General features: G+C 38.5%; 1 protein-coding gene across 2 annotated transcripts; it reads left to right on the top strand.

The window, feature by feature from the left end:
- Positions 1–20: 20 nt before the first annotated feature.
- Positions 21–19,919, top strand: LOC135687295 (leucine-rich repeat-containing protein 61). Of its 2 annotated transcripts, XM_089114365.1 has the most exons (11): positions 21–54; positions 2,675–2,767; positions 9,737–9,826; positions 10,698–10,754; positions 11,462–11,522; positions 11,945–12,030; positions 12,866–12,934; positions 13,271–13,339; positions 13,946–14,008; positions 15,012–15,077; positions 19,782–19,919. In XM_089114365.1, exons 1-11 carry the CDS (start codon positions 36–38, stop codon positions 19,859–19,861), a joined length of 753 nt encoding a protein of 250 aa, XP_088970491.1. In that variant the 5' UTR covers positions 21–35; the 3' UTR covers positions 19,862–19,919. The 2 variants fall into 2 exon arrangements, with proteins under 2 accessions (XP_088970491.1, XP_088970492.1); XM_089114366.1 differs by lacking the exon at positions 13,946–14,008.
- The last annotated feature ends 19 nt before the right edge of the window (positions 19,920–19,938 follow it).

Genomic DNA, 19,938 nt, shown 5'->3' on the forward strand with positions numbered 1-19,938 from the left:
TTTGCTGTTGTGGTTGTGAAACAAATCTATTCGCAATGACAAATATCAATGGCGGTAAGGCATCACATTTTTTTAAAATTGTGATTTTGCTGATTTTAAAGTCGATTTTATATGTTTTATCATGATAGATTGAATAAAAATGTGTGTACGTAGGGAGAGGGGGGGGGCGGAGGGGGGGGGGGGGGCGGAGGGGGGGGGAACCCTCCAACCTGGCGACAGCCTATTGTTCTTGGTTAAATTTATACTTGTTTTTTTTGTTCTCAGCTTCTTCATTTTATATTTGTTTTGTCCTTTCTTTTGGCGCTTTTCTCAATAAGAGACCTTTCATCCAGTAAATTTAAAGATAACAACAATGATTTCATGCTACTAAGCAATTACATGTTAATATATGTTGAAATATTGAATACTTAAAGAATATTTCATAGATTATTTGCATTCACATCCTTCAATGCCATACACTCAGTTTTTATAAGAAACAGGTTATAAGAAAAAGTAGGCTCAATTTCAAGAAACGTCAAGAAACAACACTACCCAAATTGAAAAAAAGCTAAGAAACTTTTATAATTTGAAGTTTTAATTTTCAGATCTCAACAGATTTAGTCATTCTAAAATGGCCAGAAAATTTAAGAAACTGCCTACCAGCACTGGACCTTAGTTTCTTATAAAATATATGTAGAAGCGACCCAACTTGCTCTTTGTCTTTAAGGACTTTTTTCTAAACAGGTAACTTGTTGTGGTCAGCCACATGATTGCATCTGATATACCAATTAATACCAACTATATAGACAGGTTTGGAAAGGATTTCAAAAGAAAAACATTTTACTTCAAACAAACAAGCAAGTTCAAATTTGTACTCATCATTTCAAAATTCCACTCCACCTCCATATCTTGCATTAAGTATTTAATGAATTCACAAAATAAAGGCCACCAGGTCCATAGACAGCTAAACTGGAATGAGAATGATAAAATTAAAACTGAACTGAACTGAACTGAACTGGAGGGTATGGATAGAAATATGGCTTTTTCTATATCTGCCTTAGAAAATACTGTCAGATCAAGCTGCACTTATAAGATCTTCAAACACAACTTTTGCAAACTATTGGGGGCACTGTCCCCTAACCCCTCAGTGCCTATGGGCACAGAACCCACTCTTTCATAACAAAGAGCTAGATATGGGCTTTCCCTACCAATATTGGCATTTGATGATTGGAAAAGAACATTTTCTGACAGTAAAAAGGCATTGCATAAATTTTTGTCTCATCTGGGTAGTAGCTGGCACCACCTCTGCATGAATCCCGCCCCACCCTTGAAAAAGATATCCAAACCATATACCCTGGGTTTTTGTTTCCTGTCATCAATTGGATAAACAGCTGTGTTGGCTGTAGGCATATGGAACATGATCAGGACTCAATGCCATGATATTTGAATAATGGGCCAAATAGCTTCATCCACTTGTCCACACCACTACAAACACTATATTCCCCCTTTGTAGGAATTGAAGCTGTTAAGTTGAATAATATATTTTTTTGTAATTTTACAAATTATTCTACATCTTCTAATATAGACAAATTTCAAGGTGAGTAGGAAACAAACAAAAATATGGCATAATTAGTTTTGAGAGGAAATTCTTTAGGAAACTGTGTTCTCTTAAGAAAATAAATTAATGTGTGAATTTGTATTATGCAAAAAGAACAAAAAATTTGATTATTCTGATAAATTTGACAGAAATTTGATAGAAGAAAAATTCCAATTAATTACAGTGTTTGATTGCAGTGATAAGGAATACAGTTTGAGCTGTGGTTTTTCTTTAGCCTCCTGTCAATGAACCAGTAAATTGATACTCAATTGCCAATTAGGCTTTCTAACATGTAAATTCTGAAAAAAATCTCAGAATTTACATTGTTTAATTGTACTTGTAATCTTTGCAAGGAATACGTTAGCAACATCGGTTATATTCGAATTATATTATATTTAGCGTTGGTAATTTAAAATAGTTGGTTTTAATTAGCTTGTATGCATAGCTAGAAATTGTACCAACTTTGAATAAAGAAAGAAAAAAAAGGTCATGTTGCTGGTCAATAAACAAATTAATTTGATAACAGACAGTATCTTCCCTTCACTTTCTTCTGTGCATGTGCTTGCCTAACAAATAGCAGATATTGGCCTCTTGAATGATAGGAATAAGGCAATTTTCTGTGTTGTCTTCCTCTGTAGTAATTTCTTTCACCTTCTAAGGTCACGATCACTGATTGTTAAGATAAATGTTCTGACTCTTTTCAAATAGCTGGGAGCAGCTACATGATCAGTGACACTTCTGACACACTTGACACAAAAACATATCTGGACATGTATTGTAAAGGATTCAAGACTCATCTTTTAAATTTTAAGCATGACATTGGTATCACCAAGATGAATTTAATGGCTATGGTACAAACTAGAAAACTGCATAGACAGAAATAACTAGCCGTGCAAACTCATTTTGCACAGCCCTGCATTTTCTCCTCCCAGTTCAAACTTATAAACAATCCAATAGGCACCATTGTCATTTGAAGGCAACAAAGAATTACAATATTCGGACCAAACATCTGTTATTGTTCAGTATCAGTGAAGAAAATTCTAGATTTCATTTGATTAACAAAATATATCATTATTTAAAGATTTTTTCTCCCTACAGGTAAAATTACAAAATTAACAAAGGAGTACTTGAAAAACAAAACAAAAGAGTTCGATGTCTCATGCATTTATTCACTGAATATATCAAATATTGGTTTGTATGTTTTCAAAGAATATTCCGTTTAGCATGAAAAACAATGTCGCTCTCTTTAATTCTACTTCTTCATTCTACTTCTGTTCAACTTCCCTTCCCACAATTTTCCCACATTCGAACGCCTTTCCCTTGGATCCTTTACCTTACAATAGCTTAATGTCGATCTCTTTTTACTTCTTTTTCACATCCCTTCCCACAATATTCCCACATTCGAACGCCTTTCCCTTGGGTCCTTTGCCTTTCAATAGCTCAATGTCGATCTCTTTTTACTTCTTTTCACATCCCTTCCCACAATATTCCCACATTCGAACGCCTTTTCCTTGGGCCCTTTGCCTTTCAATAGCTCAATGTCGATCTCTTTTTACTTCTTTTTCACATCCCTTCCCACAATATTCCCTTATTCGAATGCCTTTCCCTTGGGCCCTTTGCCTTTCAATAGCTCAATGTCGATCTCTTTTTACTTCTTTTTCACATCCCTTCCCACAATATTCCCATATTCGAACGCCTTTCCCTTGGGTCCTTTGCCTTTCAATAGCTCAATGTCGATCTCTTTTTACTTCTTTTTCACATCCCTTCCCACAATATTCCCATATTCGAACGCCTTTCCCTTGGGTCCTTTGCCTTTCAATAGCTCAATGTCGATCTCTTTTTACTTCTTTTTCACATCCCTTCCCACAATATTCCCATATTCGAACGCTTTTACCTTGGGCACTTTGCCTTTCAATAGTTCAATGTCGATCTCTTTTTACTTCTTTTTCACATCCCTTCCCACAATATTCCCATATTCGAACGCCTTTCCCTTGGGTCCTTTGCCTTTCAATAGCTCAATGTCGATCTCTTTTTACTTCTTTTTCACATCCCTTCCCACAATATTCCCACATTCGAACGCCTTTCCCTTGGGTCCTTTGCCTTTCAATAGCTCAATGTCGATCTCTTTTTACTTCTTTTCACATCCCTTCCCACAATATTCCCACATTCGAACGCCTTTTCCTTGGGCCCTTTGCCTTTCAATAGCTCAATGTCGATCTCTTTTTACTTCTTTTCACATCCCTTCCCACAATATTCCCACATTCGAACGCCTTTCCCTTGGGCCCTTTGCCTTTCAATAGCTCAATGTCGATCTCTTTTTACTTCTTTTTCACACCCCTTCCCACAATATTCCCACATTCGAACGCCTTTCCCTTGGGCCTTCTCTCCTTTCAATAGCTCAATGTCGATCTCTTTTTACTTCTTTTTCACATCCCTTCCCACAATATTCCCACATTCGAACGCCTGTCCCTTGTGCTCTTCACCTTTCATTGCCTCAATGTCGATCTCTTTTTACTTCTTTTTCACATCCCTTCCCACAAAATTCCCACATTCGAACGACTTTCCCTTGGGCTCTTTGCCTTTCAATAGCTCAATGTCGATCTCTTTTTGCTTCTTTTTCACATCCCTTCCCACAATATTCCCACATTCGAACGCCTTTCCCTTGGGCCCTTTACCTTTCAATAGCTCAATGTCGATCTCTTTTTACTTCTTTTTCACATCCCTTCCCACAATATTCCCACATTCGAACGCCTGTCCCTTGTGCCCTTTGCCTTTCAATAGCTCAATGTCGATCTCTTTTTACTTCTTTTTCACATCCCTTCCCACAATATTCCCACTTTCGAACGCCTTTCCTTTGGGCCCTTTGCCTTTCAATAGCTCAATGTCGATCTCTTTTTATTTCTTTTTCACATCCCTTCCCACAATATTCCCACATTCGAACGCCTTTCCCTTGGGTCCTTTGCCTTTCAATAGCTCAATGTTGATCTCTTTTTACTTCTTTTTCACATCCCTTCCCACAATATTCCCACATTCGAACGCCTGTCCCTTGGGCCCTTTGCCTTTCAATACCTCAATGTTGATCTCTTTTTACTTCTTTTTCACATCCCTTCCCACAATATTTCCACATTCGAACGCCTTTCCCTTGGGCCCTTTGCCCTTCAATAGCTCAATGTCGATGTCTTTTTACTTCTTTTTCACATCCCTTCCCACAATATTCCCACACTCGAATGCCTTTCCCTTCGGCCATTTCTCTTTTCAATCGTTCAATGTCGATCTCTTTTTACTTCTTTTTCACACCCCTTCCCACAATATTCTTACATTCGAACGCCTTTCCCTTCGGCCATTTCTCTTTTCAATCGTTCAATGTCGATCTCTTTTTACTTCTTTTTCACACCCCTTCCCACAATATTTCCACATTCCAATGCTTTTCTCTTGGGTCCTTTTTGCCTTTCAATCGCTCAATGTCGATCTCTTTTTACTTCTTTTTCACATCCCTTCCCACAATATTCCCACATTCGAATGCCTTTCCCTTGGGCTCTTTGCCTTTCAATAGCTTAATGTCGATCTCTTTTTACTTCTTTTTCACATCCCTTCCCACAATATTCCCACATTCGAATGCCTTTCCCTTGGGCCCTTTGCCTTTCAATAGCTCAATGTCGATCTCTTATTACTTCTTTTTCACATCCCTTCCCACAATATTCCCACATTCAAACGCCTTTCCCTTCGGCCATTTCTCTTTTCAATAGCTCAATGTCCATCTATTTTTACTTCTTTTTCACATCCCTTCCCACAATATTCCCACACTCGAATGCCTTTCCCTTCGGCCATTTCTCTTTTCAATCGTTCAATGTCGATCTCTTTTTACTTCTTTTTCACACCCCTTCCCACAATATTCTTACATTCGAACGCCTTTCCCTTCGGCCATTTCTCTTTTCAATCGTTCAATGTCGATCTCTTTTTACTTCTTTTTCACACCCCTTCCCACAATATTTCCACATTCGAACGCCTTTCCCTTGGGTCCTTTGCCTTTCAATAGCTCAATATCGATCCCTTTTTACTTCTTTTTCACATCCCTTCCCACAATATTCCCTTATTCGAATGCCTTTCCCTTGGGCCCTTTGCCTTTCAATAGCTCAATGTCGATCTCTTTTTACTTCTTTTTCACATCCCTTCCCACAATATTCCCACATTCGAATGCCTTTCCCTTGGGCCCTTTGCCTTTCAATAGCTCAATATCGATCCCTTTTTACTTCTTTTTCACATCCCTTCCCACAATATTCCCTTATTCGAATGCCTTTCCCTTGGGCCCTTTGCCTTTCAATAGCTCAATGTCGATCCCTTTTTACTTCTTTTTCACATCCCTTCCCACAATATTTCCACATTCGAACGCCTTTCCCTTGGGTCCTTTGCCTTTCAATAGCTCAATGTCGATCCCTTTTTACTTCTTTTTCACATCCCTTCCCACAATTTTCCCTTATTCGAATGCCTTTCCCTTGGGTCCTTTGCCTTTCAATAGCTCAATGTCGATCCCTTTTTACTTCTTTTTAACATCCCTTCCCACAATATTTCCACATTCGAACGCCTTTCCCTTGGGCCCTCTGCCTTTCAATAGCTCAATGTCGATCTCTTTTTACTTCTTTTCACATCCCTTCCCACAATATTCCCATATTCGAACGCCTTTCCCTTGGGTCCTTTGCCTTTCAATAGCTCAATGTCGATCTCTTTTTACTTCTTTTTCACATCCCTTCCCACAATATTCCCACTTTCGAACGCCTTTCCTTTGGGCCCTTTGCCTTTCAATAGCTCAATGTCGATCTCTTTTTATTTCTTTTTCACATCCCTTCCCACAATATTCCCACATTCGAACGCCTTTCCCTTGGGTCCTTTGCCTTTCAATAGCTCAATGTTGATCTCTTTTTACTTCTTTTTCACATCCCTTCCCACAATATTCCCACATTCGAACGCCTGTCCCTTGGGCCCTTTGCCTTTCAATACCTCAATGTTGATCTCTTTTTACTTCTTTTTCACATCCCTTCCCACAATATTTCCACATTCGAACGCCTTTCCCTTGGGCCCTTTGCCCTTCAATAGCTCAATGTCGATGTCTTTTTACTTCTTTTTCACATCCCTTCCCACAATATTCCCACACTCGAATGCCTTTCCCTTCGGCCATTTCTCTTTTCAATCGTTCAATGTCGATCTCTTTTTACTTCTTTTTCACACCCCTTCCCACAATATTCTTACATTCGAACGCCTTTCCCTTCGGCCATTTCTCTTTTCAATCGTTCAATGTCGATCTCTTTTTACTTCTTTTTCACACCCCTTCCCACAATATTTCCACATTCCAATGCTTTTCTCTTGGGTCCTTTTTGCCTTTCAATCGCTCAATGTCGATCTCTTTTTACTTCTTTTTCACATCCCTTCCCACAATATTCCCACATTCGAATGCCTTTCCCTTGGGCTCTTTGCCTTTCAATAGCTTAATGTCGATCTCTTTTTACTTCTTTTTCACATCCCTTCCCACAATATTCCCACATTCGAATGCCTTTCCCTTGGGCCCTTTGCCTTTCAATAGCTCAATGTCGATCTCTTATTACTTCTTTTTCACATCCCTTCCCACAATATTCCCACATTCAAACGCCTTTCCCTTCGGCCATTTCTCTTTTCAATAGCTCAATGTCCATCTATTTTTACTTCTTTTTCACATCCCTTCCCACAATATTCCCACACTCGAATGCCTTTCCCTTCGGCCATTTCTCTTTTCAATCGTTCAATGTCGATCTCTTTTTACTTCTTTTTCACACCCCTTCCCACAATATTCTTACATTCGAACGCCTTTCCCTTCGGCCATTTCTCTTTTCAATCGTTCAATGTCGATCTCTTTTTACTTCTTTTTCACACCCCTTCCCACAATATTTCCACATTCGAACGCCTTTCCCTTGGGTCCTTTGCCTTTCAATAGCTCAATATCGATCCCTTTTTACTTCTTTTTCACATCCCTTCCCACAATATTCCCTTATTCGAATGCCTTTCCCTTGGGCCCTTTGCCTTTCAATAGCTCAATGTCGATCTCTTTTTACTTCTTTTTCACATCCCTTCCCACAATATTCCCACATTCGAATGCCTTTCCCTTGGGCCCTTTGCCTTTCAATAGCTCAATATCGATCCCTTTTTACTTCTTTTTCACATCCCTTCCCACAATATTCCCTTATTCGAATGCCTTTCCCTTGGGCCCTTTGCCTTTCAATAGCTCAATGTCGATCCCTTTTTACTTCTTTTTCACATCCCTTCCCACAATATTTCCACATTCGAACGCCTTTCCCTTGGGTCCTTTGCCTTTCAATAGCTCAATGTCGATCCCTTTTTACTTCTTTTTCACATCCCTTCCCACAATTTTCCCTTATTCGAATGCCTTTCCCTTGGGCCCTTTGCCTTTCAATAGCTCAATGTCGATCCCTTTTTACTTCTTTTTCACATCCCTTCCCACAATATTTCCACATTCGAACGCCTTTCCCTTGGGTCCTTTGCCTTTCAATAGCTCAATGTCTATCCCTTTTTACTTCTTTTTCACATCCCTTCCCACAATATTTCCACATTCGAACGCCTTTCCCTTGGGCCCTCTGCCTTTCAATAGCTCAATGTCGATCCCTTTTTACTTCTTTTTAACATCCCTTCCCACAATATTTCCACATTCGAACGCCTTTCCCTTGGGTCCTTTGCCTTTCAATAGCTCAATGTCGATCTCTTTTTACTTCTTTTTCACATCCCTTCCCACAATATTCTTACATTCGAACGCCTTTCCCTTGGGTCCTTTGCCTTTCATTGCCTCAATGTCGATCCCTTTTTACTTCTTTTTCACATCCCTTCCCACAATATTTCCACATTCGAACGCCTTTCCCTTGGGTCCTTTGCCTTTCAATAGCTCAATGTCGATCCCTTTTTACTTCTTTTTAACATCCCTTCCCACAATATTTCCACATTCGAACGCCTTTCCCTTGGGCCCTCTGCCTTTCAATAGCTCAATGTCGATCTCTTTTTACTTCTTTTCACATCCCTTCCCACAATATTCCCATATTCGAACGCCTTTCCCTTGGGTCCTTTGCCTTTCAATAGCTCAATGTCGATCTCTTTTTACTTCTTTTTAACATCCCTTCCCACAATATTTCCACATTCGAACGCCTTTCCCTTGGGTCCTTTGCCTTTCAATAGCTCAATGTCGATCTCTTTTTACTTCTTTTTCACATCCCTTCCCACAATATTCCCACATTCGAATGCCTTTCCCTTGGGCCCTTTGCCTTTCAATATCTCAATGTCGATCTCTTTTTACTTCTTTTTCACATCCTTTCCCACAATATTCCCACATTCCAATGCTTTTCTCTTGGGTCCTTTTTGCCTTTCAATCGCTCAATGTCGATCTCTTTTTACTTCTTTTTCACATCCCTTCCCACAATATTCCCACATTCGAACACCTTTTCCTTGGGCCCTTTGCCTTTCAATAGCTCAATGTCGATCTCTTTTTACTTCTTTTTCACATCCCTTCCCACAATATTCCCACATTCGAACACTTTTCCCTTGGGCCCTTTGCCTTTCAATAGCTCAATGTCGATCTCTTTTTACTTCTTTTTCACATCCCTTCCCACAATATTTCCATATTCGAACGCCTTTCCCTTGGGCCCTTTGTCTTTCAATAGCTCAATGTCGGTCTCTTTTTACTTCTTTTTCACACCCCTTCCCACAATATTCCCACATTCGAACGCCTTCCCCTTGGGCTCTTTGCCATACAAATCCTTTATGCCGCCCTCGTTTTATAACTTTTTACCATCCCTTTCCACAGTTTTCCCACTTTCGAATGTTTTCCTCTTGGGTTGATAACATTTTAATTGGTTAATCTCGATTTCTTTTTAATTTTTTTCCAGATCTCTTCTTCGTTTTTTAACTTTTGAACGTCTTTTCTTAATGTCGTTTGACTTAGAGTATCTCACTGTTAATCTCCCTCTATTATCTTTTCTCTTATTTCCCTAGAAAAGTTCCATTTCCAAGATTTTTCCATTTTCAATTGCTTCTCCATATCGACCAATCCCTGGCCCTTGTTACCACATTAAGTTTCCCATTTTACCTCGTGTTATATCTCGCAATTTGAAAAATCATTCTTTTTTGAAGGTCTCTTTGATCTTGGATGCATTGGCGAATGTCTTGGTTTGACAGTACTTGACGTGTCAGCAAACAGCATTTCAAGTGTTCGACCTTTGGGTAGGTCTTCATTAATTGTTCCATGAACTGTTTTAGCTGTGGCACACATATTTGATTTTTTTATGTTACGTACCACATCCCTTGAATACATATGTTTTTCCCGATGAGTCATTCCGATAGATACCCTCTTATAACTGATAGATTTCATTTTCTCCCTTATTCCAGCTATATACCCAACAACAGGGGTATCGCCAAAAGGGGTATGGGGGCACTGTACTTCTCTCCCAAATCTTTGTTTGTCCGCATATATAGAATTTTTGCTGGAAAAAAGAAGAATTTTTTCTCACCCTGTAATATAATCGAAATTTTTTGCAACAATTGTAACATATTAGAATATCTGTAACAGCTGAACTGTCAAAGTTTGGCACTAAAATTTATTTGAAATTGAATTTTTCGGATGTTGAATATTGAATTTAAAACGCAGAAACCCAGCTCATAGAATTTTTATATCATCACCACCTTCTTGAAGAGTGAGACGCGTCCTTTTTGTCATTTCTGTGCCAAAGGTTTTTTAAATATACGGGCACAAAATTTAGCCATAATGGGACTTTCGAAAAACTATCACGAAGTTTCATTGTTGCTAAATGTTTTCATAGAAAAGCAGTGAAGATTGAATTGCGCTCATTGTCTTCGCCCTCAATCTATTTTGAATATGTTCTTGTACAACCTTTACAAAAACAAGTGTGCTCGAATGCCCCTTTGTAGCAATCAAGTTTTGTTAACTTTTAAAACTTTTTTTGCTGTCCAAACTGGATAAGCCTCGCTGTTTTTAGATTGCACAGAATACGTAATTTTCTTCGTCGTTTTTATAACCTCTGCACTTTAATATTTTTACTGAATTGAATTGAATTTTATTGAATTGAATTTTCAGCACCGCTAAAACAGCTACAGATCTTGAAGATGTCCCGGAACAGAATTTCAGATCTTAGTAAGTGAAAACAGATTTTGATGGGAACTTTAAGGAATAAAATTAGTTTACTCTCAAACTGTGACCAATTTTTTGGCGGTTCAAAACAGTGGCGGACACTTGGGGGAACAAGGGGGGGGGGGGCGACCGGCAGGAATCGAAATGGGCCAGTCAGAGAAACGCAAGCACATGACCTGTTTTGTTGTCCAATCACTGAGAAAGCGAAGAAAGAATTACCACTTCTGGCAGCATACTTTAAATAAACTGATAATCGTCAAAATGATAATAGTTTTGTCTACACAATAGCGGCTTTTTCGTTTATATGTAGATCGATTCCAAAACTGCTAGATGGATAGACGACCGGGCTCTGCCAATTATCTGAAACATGTCGTCAGTATAAAGTTTTGCAAAATTTTTATTGTCTAAAAGATGTTGACCGATGGTAAAATCGCTTGTTTTAACGAGTATATTTTTAAACATGAAAGCGTGTACAGTTCAGTATTAACTGCATTGGAAATTTGAGATATTTCCCATCTACGAGTGATTCGTTAGCAAGTTTTCAGATTCATCGGCCGATAAAGCATGGGTCAACAACTTTGTTTGCAAATGGGATTGGAGCACCCCCCCCCCCCTTGAGCACAATAGCTAGGGACGATTCTGTTTATGGTCAATCTTCTCAAGCTTTTTATGTTATCCAAAATTTACATTTTCTTCTTTTACATCTAAAGGTGGCCTAGAAGAGCTGGAGTCTTTGTTTACACTCGATTTGTGCTCGAACTTCATCAGCAGGTATAATTACAAGAAATATCCTCAAGCACAAATTTTTTTTGAATACCTGAGAAGATAGGACGCAATCTCGTAAAGAAACAGCGGCTAAAGTTTGATCTTATAACTTTTTTTATTTTAACTACATGAAAGACAGTCAAAAAATGCATTCATCAAATATGTAATTTGTAGACAGAACCAATACGAAAAAATTGATATAATCCGTTAACACGTTCGATAGTTTTTTCTATAGAACCCATGTTTAGGCACGTTTTACAAAGTCATGTCCAAAGTCCCGAAATTTGCTTCAGTAGTTGAAATCGTATTTTTTATCTAACAAGGGGACCCACAACACTGTTTTTACCCAACAATAGAGCTTTTTGCATAATCTTTGTTATCTGTCTTCAATTTTTTTGGATATTAACATATCTTTATTATATTTTCAGTGTAGATTCTTTGTGGCCTCTAACAAAACTGGAAAAATTTGCACACTTGAGGTTGAGTGACGCCATTGAAGGACTTTCGAACCCAGGTTGATTCCACTCTGCTCTAAAAATCCTCAAGTTTTGTCCATTTGGCCAGAAAGAAAATTTTCTTGCTTCTATGTAATTTTGCGAAGATCCCCAAGTTGTCCTTTTTCGTTTTATCTATATTCTATAATTAACGAGGCTCTCATTAACTACAACCTTGGACAAAAATGTTGAGACAAAATGCAATTTTTGTAATTTTCTACTTTACCTTACCCCTGTAAATTCGAACCCCCCCCCCCCATTTCCCCCTGAAGCAATGTTGGATTTGTACTTCTATCATTTCTGCTTCAAAATCATGCATTCAACATTGAATTGGGGAAGGGGGGAAGCTATTTTTCAAAAGAAAGAGAAAACATTTTTCTTGAAAAGTCTCAAGTATTTTTGTCCGGGATTGTAGCCTTGTTCTACACAATAACATGTGATTATTATTAAAACACAAAGCTGTCTCTGTGTGTAATGAAGGACTCTTTTTATTTATGATTGGTAAGGTCCCCGTCCTTTTAAACTTATCAATACAACTGCTACAGAAATGTTAATACGTTACAATTATAGTACAGGATGAGAAAACATTTCTTCTTCTGCCCAGCAAAAATCCTTGATGTGCCGATGTATATTTGGGGGATACAGCGCCACCAAAACCCCCCTCCCCTTGGCGTATGACAGGGACTGAAATCATTCCTGGATTGTGTTGTTTACAATTATAAGGAAACCTGCAAAGGACATCAATCAATGACAACCAATGTGTTATCTTATCTCCAACTAAAACGTGCTTGTGATGTTTTGAAAATTCCTGACAGGTTTTATGCCAATTAGTCGTGACACTTATCTTCCTTATAGTTTGTCAAAACAATGAGAGTTACAAGCAACAGATCATGGACTTGCTTCCTGACCTGAAAACATTAAACGGTTTGGTTATTTGCAAATTCTCCTGTTTCCATGATTGGGAATGTCCTTCATTTTAATCCAAGGCTATCTTTTACAAGCCAATTTTTCAACTTATCATGTTCGCAGAAAATGTACATACCTGCATAAATTCTAAAAAAGATTTTCATTTTTTCCGTGGTCGTAAGAGTTTGACATAAAAATATTATTATAGACAAGACAAACTTTTAAATTATATTACTGACACAGTAGTATATTTTTAAGAAGACCTGATTGGTTCAGTTACTGTGCTAGAAACTTTGCAATCCAGCTTTGAAAGCCAGCTCCTCTTGAATTTTCCTCATACTTTCATGCTTTCAGGGCAAATTCTTTCTGGCAAAGGAAGCGAATTCCAAGACCTTTGCGAACAGCTAGATGAAACATTTAAAGGTAAAGAATTTTAATTCTCTTTACGAATAAGAAGTTTTTTGCGAATATTAGGAGGACTGAATCTTGGTAATGTTGACAAACCGAAATTGTCCCAGAAACTATAATGGCGACATGATTCGAATTATTGGCAGTTTTAGAATCTACCTACATCAGCATGAAAATACCGTTGTGTTTTTTTCACCTTAGGAATCCATTGGTAACATTTTCAATAGGCAAGCGACACTGATTGGGCAACCTTTAGCCAGCTTTTTTCGAAGCATCACTGAAATGAAAACCTGACCTTTGAATTCCCGTTGAATTTCACTACTGATGGGCCTATGGGCCAATTCTAATACCTATGGGCCAATTCTAATACCTATGGGCCAATTCTAATACCTATGGGCCAATTCTAATACCTATGGGCCAATTCTAATACCTATGGGCCAATTCTAATACCTATGGGCCAATTCTAATACCTATGGGTCAATTCTAATACCTATGGGCCAATTCTAATACCTATGGGCCAATTCTAATACCTATGGGCCAATTCTAATACCTATGCGCCAATTCTCAAGTGCTTTGCATATATGTTGATGATTTATTACTCGGCATTTTTTATGCCCATAGGTATTGAAAGTAGCACGCGCCAACGGGCTGTTGTCTCCCTTGTGAATGAACCTTACCCATCAAGTAAGTAACAATGGTTCTAAAAACACGTTTTTTAACACCCGTTCACGACACTTGATATGCTGTGGTAAAGCCTTGAGATCAGTAAAATCCCGTTTTCTCCGGACTCGCAAATCCTCTACATACAGGTACGAAAAAGCTATTTTGTAACCAAGGAGCCAATCGAATGGCTCAAAAATTTGCACACGGCCAGGACAGATGTCCGGTAAGCAAAGTGTGTCTCAAAATTTTTCCATTTGCTCTGGACCGTCCTTTATAGCCAAATACAGCTATGAGAGGGAAGAAAAATTGTTTGCCAATTTTTGACAGGGTACAGTTTCAAGGGGAGAAGGAATTTGAAATATCTGAGACACTTTTTGGTAGCTTAGGATCTGCACTTTCAGCTGATATAAGTCAGATTTTGATACCTCAAACGCAAGGGTACAAAATAGCTTTTGAACACTCATTTGAGCAATAAATTTGCCTGGAAAGTATCATTTTACCATATTTGCCAATTATTTTTATATGGCTGGAATCGCCACATTCTTGTGCATTGAATGGTGTATAGTTTAATCTGATTCCGTTAATAGTTTGGTTTTTAGGGAGAGGAAACGAAATATCGTGTCAAAAACGTTTACCGTAACCTTAAAGCTGCAATGTAGATCCTCGTTTATAACCATTTTCAAGATTTTTTCAACAGTAGTGAAAAGGCATGGTTTGGTTTTGGCATCTAAGGTTCTTCGTTTTCAAAACCTTCCTGATGGCCATCGACCGCGCAACCATGTTTTTTTGTAAATTGTCCATGATATGTCAGTATGTGAAAATGATATTTCTATTCCATCAAGAAAGTTTTCAATTAAAAAAATTCAACAATCCATGCTTCAGGATCTAAATTAATTTTAAATTTGGCTCTTTATTATCGAATGGTTTCAAGGTCGTTGTAGCCCCAGAACTGTATTGCTTCATACAATAATTTATTAATACAATATTTCGTACTAGAATAATTAATTCAATTTTTTCACACCAGCCAAGTCTTTAAGCTCGCACGGAGAACCAGATGAGCGAATTAACAGCCATGAAAAGAAATTTGAAGGTAAGTCAACTGATGTGCATTTATCTTCAAAATTTCTTTTTTTGGGTCTATCAACATTTTATGTTTTCAGTAAGATATTTTGGCTCAAGACAATGTTTAATCGTACAGGCTGAAGTCCCATTATTTTTACATTCCTTAATGCGATTGCTGCCTTGAGATTTGGCTTTTGTTCAGCCTCTGTTCGGTTTTGAAGCCTCCGTTCGGTTTTGAAGCCTGAACCCTGCTTTTTGAAATGAAGCCTGCATTTCTTCTGTTCAATATTTGATACTTTTGTTCAACATTTGCTATTGAAATGGGACTAAATAATTCTCACAATTCTCTCTAAACTTGAAAAGGAGCCTCCGTTCGTTTTTGAAGCCTGCATTTCTTCTTTGCTACCTGTAAACACCCGGTCCCGCCTGTAGTCTCAGGATTGTTAAGGCTGCTGCAATTAAGTTCTCTTATTTGTTTCTATCTTCATTATGGTACAGGTTAGAAAGTTGACATTATTCCGTTTAAAAGTAGGTGGGGTTGTTTCACATCTGGGTTAGCGAAGGTTCACTTTGTAGAGTCGTTTTATATGGCGATGTGGTTCAATGTGTGGGCTCGTTTCATATCATAGTCTAGGAAGGATTTATGCGGCAAGGATTGGGGGAGGGGTGTTAGATGGTAATTGGACATTGGACTTTGACGGCACGTCCTTCAGGCAGTGGCGGCTCCAGCCTGGGATAATTGGGGGACCACGCCCTTTTCCCCTGTTTGAAATTTTTTCTTCCGGAGGAAACACCTTTTGTCTCCCAAGAAATGTCATTTGCATGTGAAGATCTAGATAACGTACAAACCCCCCCCCCCTGAAGTTTTCTCATCAGGTTTGCAAGAATCTCAAGGACCAACTTTCTGAAAAAGTGGGGGGGGGGGCTAGTCTCTCCCATTCCCCCCCTTCCCGTGGCTCCGCCACTGCCTTCAGGTGGCTGGACAATGATGGAACCGCCCATTTTTAAAATCAAAATTAAGTTGGAGAAGATAAGAAGATATAGGAAGTGAAATTTTGGCCCTCATTGATAACTACTTACTACAAAAAATTACCGAGGTCGTAACAGCAGAGTAAGAAGCCTACGCAAAAAGAAAGGGGCCACGAGCATATATTTTCCAAATGAAGACTCCCGAAGTTGCAAAACCTTGACTGGCCCACCGGGACACACGGAAATTTCCCGGTGCGCCCTTGCCCCCAAGTTATTTTTTCAAAAACTTGAAAACTTTCAAAAGGCAACTAACCTTCGGATAAAACTAAAACTGATTGCAATCATAAATTGACCTCCTGTCTAAAGTACGTTTCCATGAAATGTTTAGAAAATTCATTGAAGACGAAATTTTGATCAGCAATTTCTGCAGGATTTTTTTAAAACCTTGAGAAAAACATATTTTGTTTTGAAAATGGCTTTGAAAAAAGCAAATATTTTAAGCATATTAAATATTTTTCGTCTGAAACTCTTCAAAGCAAATAATGTTAGAATAAGGGTCGAAAAGAACAAGATGGGGAATTCGATCCACAAATGGGTATTTATTCTTCATCTTGTTCTTTCCGGCCCTCATTCTTACGTTTTATACTCTAAAGAGGTTCAGACGAAAAAGCTTTTATTATGTTAAAATTTTTTGCTTTTTTCAAAGCCATTTTAAAATTTAGTAGCGCCAAAAAATTGTTCATATTTTTTTTATTGATAGCAGTTAATGTGGTAGCAGCCAGAAAGCCTATTCTCAGACCTCGTTAGCTTTAAATTTTGTCAAGCAATTGCGAAATACTTGAATTAATTCGATATATGTTGAGAGAGTAGTAGGGGTTTTCACTAGCTAACTAGCACACTGTTTGTGAAAACCATGACTTTTGACTAGCCATAATGGTTTTTTTTACTTATGACTAATGCGAATTATTTTAAGTATCTGATATCGAATAACTGAGAGGGCTCGCACATTGGAAAAATTTATTGAGCACTACCCTGTGCTCTTTCCAATCAAAATGGTTATAACTGGATAAAATTATCGATGTGTTGGCCATTGGGTGGGGAAGGGGGGGGGGGCGGGATTTCACAAACGGTAACAGTCATTATGGCTATTTCTTAAATGTTGTTGAAATAATTATTTAGGGAGAAGGGGATTTTTCAAATAATACCATTTTTTGATGACATGATATGTGCATATTCCTTGTGTTATCTCTCTTGAATAATAGTCCTTTTTCTTTGGGCCATAAACTATCCCTTAATAGTGAAAACTGCTCTAGGTACGATAGAGGACAATACTTTCTCAACGTCCTGTTGTTGGCAAGCTATTTTAGTTTGCGATTCAATTAGAATCTCGAAGGCGTCATGCTTTTTGTACGTTACAACCAGTTTTGTACCCTAAAAAAACTATGACTAATTGAAGCCAAAAATCTTGACCACTTTTTAAAAAACTTCATACAGAATTTGTGAAGGATTGCTGCCCTCATGTAAGAACCTTCTGTAAACTTAATGGGAAGTTAAACCGGCTGTTATGATAAAACTGGTTTCAAATTTTATTATTTAAGTATTCCAATCTTTCTTCAAACTTTTGTCCTGGAATAGAGACTGTGTCTTTTTTTAAGAAATTCTTTATCCATTTTACCATTTCTACGCACATATTCTCATACCGAAGGAGCCATCAATCAGCAAATCATAGATTTGGCAGCAAGATCTCTTAAAATCCATTTTCCAAGTTATGTTATCAGATATCTTTCAGACAAGTCTACGGTTTCGAGCACATGTTCAATAACCTGATCATAAATCATATCTTTTGTAAATGATATGTAACTGTAGCGTGGAGGCAGGAGCAACACAGTCATTAGGTTAGAAGGTGTTGTGGCTTTGGGCGTCCAACTTTCAAAATCTATCATTTGATATCGTCATTCAGCAGCGGTTTTAGGGACTGCGGGGCACGGGGCTAAAGACATCTGCGGGGCCCTTGTTCTTTACAATTTGTTTCTTTTTTCTTAGGTGTAGGGCCCCTTTTGGCTACCATAATCGTGGGGCCTGGGGTCATGGCCCGCCTGGACCCACCTTAAAACCGCCACTGTCATCATTTGATACCTTAAGTTGAGGGCAATACATCATTTGATACCTACACATTTTATTAGCCTTGTAGACGTTTCAAATACAGTCAATTTGACTGAGAATCTTCTTAATGCCAATGCCAATTGTGAATAAAAAACTTTGATTTTCGATATGTGGCATGTTCTGACATTCTAAATAGGGTGATTTTAAAAAATTTTCCGAGGGCCAGCCCCTAACCCCCCCCCCCCCGTTTCGTTTCCTATGAAAATGTTTGCAACAAACTGATTCTCAGGTAAAGCAAAGTTTTTCCGAGCCCGTTTTACAAGACTAGAGTTATGCAATTTTAGCATCTATTGGCGCCTTTTTGGCTGCTTTTCCCGGTTGGTCAACGGCTTTGTAGTCAGTTAAAGAATCCCCATCAAAAGGACCCCGGATTGCTCCAGACCCCTAACTTGAAAATCTAGAACAGCTACTACTTGGAAGAGGAGGTGTTGGTGCCCTCGCTGTCCCCCCGCCCTTACCCTGGGTACCAGAGCTGCAACAATTTAACGGCAGCCAAAACATAAGGAGTCACCTCCTCAGCTATCATTACCTTTTTTGCTGCCGTTAAGTTTTTAGTAACCTGTAGAATTTTTTACCATTGTGGTACCCAGAGTTCCCTGTCCTATACAAGAATCTAGGTGTTAATTTACAATGAATTTGTTCCAAGTAACCAGACGCACGCACCCACCTGCAAATCGTTTTGCATGGTCGAAACACCAGATTGAAAATATTTAATTTTGCCACCATGTAATTGTTGGTGTGAGTAAAGTTTGCTGAGGAGGTTGTCACAATTATTTGTAATGTGCTGGTAGATTGCAGCATTTAGATACATAAGTGTGAATCATATAAATATTTGCTGATGACCATGGCACCAGCAAGTTCTCACGAAGGCTAAGAACATATTTATCTATTGCAGGGGCGGCGCCAAGAAATTCAAAGTGGGGGGGGGGGGGGGGACTCGAGTTGATAGCTTTATTAGACTAAAAGACCATTTTTCGAAAACCGCGCTAAAATGCTTCACGATATTTTATGCCTATGATTTTATGGGGCAATCGTTATGCTAGCGGTACATTGGAAGGGCCGGTGAGAAGTTATCGGAATCCCTAGGTATATCTGAAAGAGGAGGCTTCCCTGAGAGCGAAGGCGGCAGAAAATTTTAAGCAAAGATAAGCTTAAAATTTATTTCAGAATATTTCTTGCAGTCATTTAAAATTTTGCTATTTTTAAGAAGTGCTTTTAGTACGTTTGAAACATTTCAGTCTTGGCATCCATCACTTTGCAAGGTCTAACAGATCTCTTACTTGTTCCTTGGAATTGGAGCAATAACTGGATTAATCGCACTTCTCTTCTATTTCTTTTATTTTCTTAAAAACACTCTTTGCAAAAAAGGAGGGTAGCTTCAGCCCCACCCCCCCCCCCATCCATCTGGCACCGCCCATGTATTGATGTTCCTATGGTTATATGAAAACCCATTGAAACAAAAATTCTGTAAGAGAGAAAACGATCGTCTATTTGATAATTGCAATTGTCTTTGTCCAAAACAAGTTGTTTTAGAATATTGATTAGAGTCAGGAAAATTTACCGTGATTTTGTGATAAATAGAGTTACCTGGTTTTTACAGAGTCACTGCGACAGTGTGAGTTGGCCAATGCCAAAGCTGAAATGGCTGCAAAAAGAGCAGAGGAATCATTGTCGATGTGAGAAGCAAACTTAACGATGTTTGGGAAGGAAACGTATTGTTGTTTTGGAAACAAACTTAAAGATGGTTTCAGAAACAG

Source organism: Rhopilema esculentum, chromosome 20, assembly GCF_057945365.1.
Source record: "Rhopilema esculentum isolate cy_ngs chromosome 20, ASM5794536v1, whole genome shotgun sequence".
NCBI classification, from domain to species: Eukaryota; Metazoa; Cnidaria; class Scyphozoa; order Rhizostomeae; family Rhizostomatidae; genus Rhopilema; species Rhopilema esculentum.